Below are 5,534 nucleotides of genomic sequence, written 5' to 3' on the forward strand. Positions count from 1 at the left end.
ACCTTACATTAAGCAGCAAACTTAACTATTTGCCATAAATCCTCCATTTTAATAATTTTTTGGATGGCCTCCATCAAGAACTGTTCAGGGTCAAAACTGACATCCTTGGCTACAATCCTGACTGACTGACGGACGGACAGACTGACTGACTGGCTGGCTGGCTGGCTTTCTGGCTGGCTGACTGACTGACTGGCTGGCTGGCTGGCTGGCTTTCTGGCTGGCTGACTGACTGACTGACTGACTGACTGACTAACTTATTCCTTTGGACTCCTCATGGAGCAAAGGGCATTAACAATGCTTCACCAACTAACTCTATTTGGTGCCGCCTTCTCTGCTTTGTTCTAGCTAATGTTGGCTTTCTTTAACTTTAACAGTCCTTAAGATGATTAATTGTTTATTTCCTTACTGGTAGATCTTCCAGAACTTGCAAGTGACATAACATCTAACGATGCTGAGGAGGTGCCATGGTACTCAACAGGGACCCTTGGCAAAAGAAAATCCAGAAGGCGCACAGGAAGGCTGGTGACAGTAAATAACCAGAAAATTGCACTGTTTAAGTACAAAGGAACAGTGTATGCTGTTGATGAAATGTGTCCACATATGGGTGAGAAGTACTTATATAATGTAATTTTCATAGGATGTATCATTATCACTGTAAATAGAGGTGCTATTATCGGGGGTCATACAGGGCCGTAACTAGGAAGAGGCAGGACAAGGCACTTGCCTTGTCTAGAATTTTACCCAAAATTGGAAACAAAATATGTTTTGCTGGGAAAAAAATCCCCAGTTGAACAAGATGGATTTTTCTCAAGAAATACCTCATGAAAAATGTCTCTAAAAGAGTTTCAGAGCTTCTAGATTTCAGAATTTTCAGGAGGGAATTCCCATGGCAAAGGTCTGGTTACGGCCCTGTCGTGCATTCCGCAAACTGCCATAATTATTTTGTTCTTCCTTAACTGCAAACAGTGGTCGTTTATTTTCTCCTAAAGGCTGAAACTGCCATTTATTACTTGACTTTCAAAATTTTCTTAAACCACCGAACTCCCAGAATATAATAGACACTCTATGTATGGTTCCCTCCTTGATCGGATGCAGTTCTGTTAAAAACAGTACCATTAGCTGACATGTGTTATTGGGCTGGGCAGCTAGACGTGAACAAAAAAATGTCCAATTCTGCACATTTTGGGCTTTCCACTTCCACAAATGCAGTTTAGGTATAACTAGTATTTAATCATAGGCTCACAATGCATGCAAAGAGTTACAGTCTGCAGGCATTGTACAGTCAACTCTTGCATTGCGGACAGCCTGCTTTTGCGAACACTCGCTATAATTTACAGACAAAATTCAGATCCCCAGCAAAAGAGATTTGAATGGAAATGACTTCCGCTATTACAGACTCTCACTATAAAGGACGCTAAACGACGCCCCAAGCCTGTCCGTTATAACAAGAGTTTACTGTACCACCTGTATGCATCAATACATGTATATAATTTTATATAATTTGCCTAATATCAAAGGCCCTCGTCATTGTGTGCAAAAGGGTACTAAGTAACTGAGACCTTGCTGTACACGGTACATGTACTTGGTCTGTATGCCATGTTCTGAAGCACAATACTATCTTCCTGTTTGCTGCCCTTACGGTCACTCAGTGGGTAGGTGCAGATAATTAATCTGAGCCATATGGCTTTTATTTACCATATATAAATTAAAATTCTTTGCAGGTGGCCCGCTTCATATTGGTGATATTGAAGAGCTTGGCCAGGCAGCACTGCCATGTATCGTGTGTCCGTGGCATAGCTGGAAGTACTGTTTACAAACTGGACACTTAAAAGTTCCACATAAGAAGGATATAAAAGTTGGTACTTATCCAGTACGAGTTACCAAGAAGGGAGAAATGTTCCTTGGCTTCAGGTCTTTGTCAAAAGACTTTTTTAATGGAGGAATAGATTTCTGAAAAGCTAGATGACGCGAGTTTAGATTGTGGAAATGCTATTGGTGTGCAAGTGTTGGTTACATGTATTTATAAAGTGTTCAGATACAACAGATAGATATAACAGATACAGTGGAACCTCGATGTAACTAACCTCTATATAGCGAAGTCCTCGATATAACGAACAAAATTCTTCGCCCAGTAATAGTAAAATATATGGAAAAGAACCTCGTTATAGCGAACATATTTTGCCAGTCCCTTGGCCCTTCGTTATATCGAGGTTCCACTGTATAACAGATACAGTCGTGCACTTAAGTGGCAAGCTGCCACAATCTTGTTCTGGTTCAGTGCAGGTTACAGTGTGATTGTACAGTCGAACCTCCTGTAAGCCTTGGGACTAGAAAAAGTGTCCACACAGGAGGTCAAAAATGTTGTGTTTGAATGTGGCTAGGACCATGACTATAAAAGTATCTGTGTACAGCCCGGGGGGGGGGGGGGTACTTTTCCTAAGTTTAGGTATAGTGGTGCCGCTGGGGGTTTGAAACCCTGACCCTGTTTAGGACAATAAAAACTTAAAAAAGCTCCCCTTCTTAGGACAACACCCCCTATTTTAAGACCCTATTTAGGACAAAGGACAACAACGACTATCACTTACGCTTTATTGTGACTGCGTCCCATACGCGATGATCGAAGCTTTGAAATGCGAACACCGATCCCAGCATTTAAAAATATACTTTTCATAAAAAGCGAAAGCAAAAACAATGTAAACACTCGGCGGCAGTCTTTCAGCCATAACCCTGTCTAGGACAGGTTCAGGCCCTGTTTAGGACAGAAGAGCATAAAATTATATACCCTGTTCAGGACTGGAGGGGTCAAAAACGATACCCTATCCAGCGGCAAGTCCCTGTCAGTATAGGCCATATAGGGGAGTGCCCCCCCCCCGGGGGGGTGTACAGGAGGTGTCTGCCTATGGGAAGTGTCCATTCATGAGCATTACTGCACAGATTAGTTTTATTGTAGTTTGAAAAGTTCTCCATGAAAAACTCATCACAAGGAACATAGAGAATTTTATTCCATTCTGCAAGAATGGAATAAAATTGGCCAGGATCAAATGGATAATTCTGAGAAAAAATGTACATATATTTCACTGAATAGACTGTTTTATTGTATTAGATATTTATATTTATTACACAAGCAAATCGTGCATACACCTCTCTGCCATGCCATTAGAGGCCCCGCCTTTGACTCAGTTGGGTTAAGTACTGTGTTGGCAGGGTAGTTTCTGTAAATCTAGTGCGCTCGTGGCTTATGACAGAAGTAACTTGATGCTTATGCAACATGATGGCTTCTTACGAAAACTTGCTGACAAAACTGTAGATATCTTGTTATTTATGTTAGACTACGAGAGCCCTTATTTATGTCATGGTCTCGTTTTTGCTTGGCAGTTTTAAGTGCTGGTAGAGAGTTGCTGGTATGTTGTGTGTCTCTGGTATAGCCGGACCATTGTTCCCTATTTTGTTTGCAGTATTTTGACCTACCTCCCACTAGAATTCAAGGTATGGTTTTCCCGCATAGAGTAGGTGCTTTCACAAAACAATCCAACAAACGTAAAAGACTTTATATTAAAGTGGCGTTTATTGTAAACCTTAGTTAGTACTCTAGAACGTTTAGTTTCTTGATTACCCCTATATCTAGGCCATATATGAGCGAAAACGTAAATGATATACCATTTGTAAATAAATAACAGAATAACGTTTAAAAATATATTAAACTAGGAGGGATTAAAGTAATTTTGTTATGTAAGATAAAGTGTCAATGATTGCAATGAAAACGGCATGCAACACTACTGCAGTTTTTTTTTACCATTGAACTCCTAACGTTTTTCCTACTTTCTCGCGCCGAGTAAAAGTTTATACTATCCCACACAAGTTATATTTACCAAGAATCCTGGTTAAATGCTATGAATCTAACACACATGTATGGTCCTAAAAAGCCAGACGAGCGCACTTCTACAAAGTAGTTTTTAAAATGCCCAATGCAGATTAACAGTGTCTTTCTATAGCTATGTTCTTTATTCGGTAGTTCTTTTACTTTGAAGATAAATTCATTCCAAACTTTGTTCCAGCAAAAGTTCGTTGATAACTTACAGCACACGACCGTAAAATAATGTCGATAAGAGTTTATGAAAAGAATGCAACTTTTGACTCAAAATGATCCACGCTTTGTACTTGGAACTAATTTCTCGTAAGTTGATTTAGCTCGGTGACATGGTGGCTTTCATGATGTTGATGAAATCTTGCTGTTGCTAGTCATTTTGAAAAGCCGTTCCTTGTCGTTTGAGCCGGCGTTTTAAGGAACACTCGTTCGCCAAGAGTCACTTGTTCCTGTTCTTGGTAGCTGAAAGAGACAAACAAAACGGTTATACGCCGGCAAACAAAAACTACTGCAAACGACTTGTATTTGAATTTGAAGAAAAGTCGAGAAAATAAAACTTTTTTGTAGAAAACCTTTTCAAATAACAGTCGGAAAATCAGTACCAAAGTAATCGTATTTCACTAATCACTACAAACGAATATAGAGCGAGTTTTACTTGAGTGTCGAAAGTAATTCGCGTGTGCCACTTTCTCAGACAATCAGAAGTACAACCAAAACCATTCGCGATTCGCTCGCGCAGGAATTTGCTTCGAGTTTTGATTGGTTCATTGGATTGCCTTTGTCCTCTGTGATTGGCCAGAGTGATAACTTTGGTTTTGGTTTTTCGACCCTCAAAAAATCGCTCCGCAATGAACCAATCAGAACTGGAAGCAAAACGCGTGCAACCTGTGCCAAGCGGGATAACGTTAAAAAGGCGGGAAAACTTGGAACCGATACAAAGCGTGGGAAAACGTGCGTAAGCTAGATCACGGTTGGTTTTGGCTTCACCCCTGATTTGTTTTAAAGTTTATCGCGCTTTGATTTTGCAAAATTGCAGACCAAGACCCCAATGAAGGTAGCATTGCCAACTTTAAAAAATTGCGAGAAACATAAACAAAAAATATAATAAAACGTTTGCTTACCTGATCTGTAGAACCGGTTTGTTTTCTGGCTCCAAGCTGTACCCAGTCCTCTTTGTCATCGGAACTGGGGAGGCCCGTGCTCGAATTCCACCTTTTTCTTTGGCTTGGTAACCAGCTAAGGAGCCATAACTTGAGTGGAAAAACGAGCTTAGGATCCACGCCGGCTTTCCTTTCCTCTGCAGTTTCTGGTGAAAGAAAAGTATTACTTCTGTCGACTTAATGTCCTCATCCACGTGTCAAGTCTCCGTTTTTTTTTCAGTGTCGTAAACCCAGCAAAATGCTCACGTCTCCATGGTTACTTTGACTGTACAGTGATTGTTGACCCCTGAAAGTTTCGCTCCCCTTAGTTCGCCAAACCAACATTATGGTATCACTTACCTAGTAACAGGCTTGTCAGTATACCTATCACCATGGTGACCGCCCAACCAGTAGCGCAGTACCACAAATATGACGTACTATAAAATGCGGCCATTGGGTTACTGTAAGAAAAGTGAAAAAATAACTTAATTTCTCCCCAATAAATTTATATTTCAAACAAGTTTCGCTTC

At 40.5% G+C, this 5,534-nt stretch overlaps 2 protein-coding genes across 2 annotated transcripts; one reads left to right on the forward strand and one right to left on the reverse strand.

Moving 5' to 3' along the window:
* The first annotated feature begins 346 nt into the window (after positions 1-346).
* LOC144639806 (uncharacterized) lies at positions 347-3,086 on the forward strand. The gene is made up of 2 exons (XM_078499094.1): positions 347-604; positions 1,722-3,086. Exons 1-2 carry the CDS (start codon positions 589-591, stop codon positions 1,952-1,954), a joined length of 249 nt encoding a protein of 82 aa, XP_078355220.1. The 5' UTR covers positions 347-588; the 3' UTR covers positions 1,955-3,086.
* On the reverse strand, positions 3,073-5,459 carry LOC144639805 (uncharacterized). Its single transcript, XM_078499093.1, has 3 exons — positions 5,365-5,459; positions 4,987-5,171; positions 3,073-4,327 (listed from the first exon to the last, which is right to left on the reverse strand). Exons 1-3 carry the CDS (start codon positions 5,456-5,458, stop codon positions 4,280-4,282), a joined length of 327 nt encoding a protein of 108 aa, XP_078355219.1. The 5' UTR covers position 5,459; the 3' UTR covers positions 3,073-4,279.
* Between the last annotated feature and the right edge of the window lie 75 nt (positions 5,460-5,534).

Source organism: Oculina patagonica, unplaced genomic scaffold (genome assembly GCF_052425735.1).
Source record: "Oculina patagonica isolate OP01 unplaced genomic scaffold, crgOcupat unplaced1322, whole genome shotgun sequence".
Classification (NCBI taxonomy): Eukaryota; Metazoa; Cnidaria; class Anthozoa; order Scleractinia; family Oculinidae; genus Oculina; species Oculina patagonica.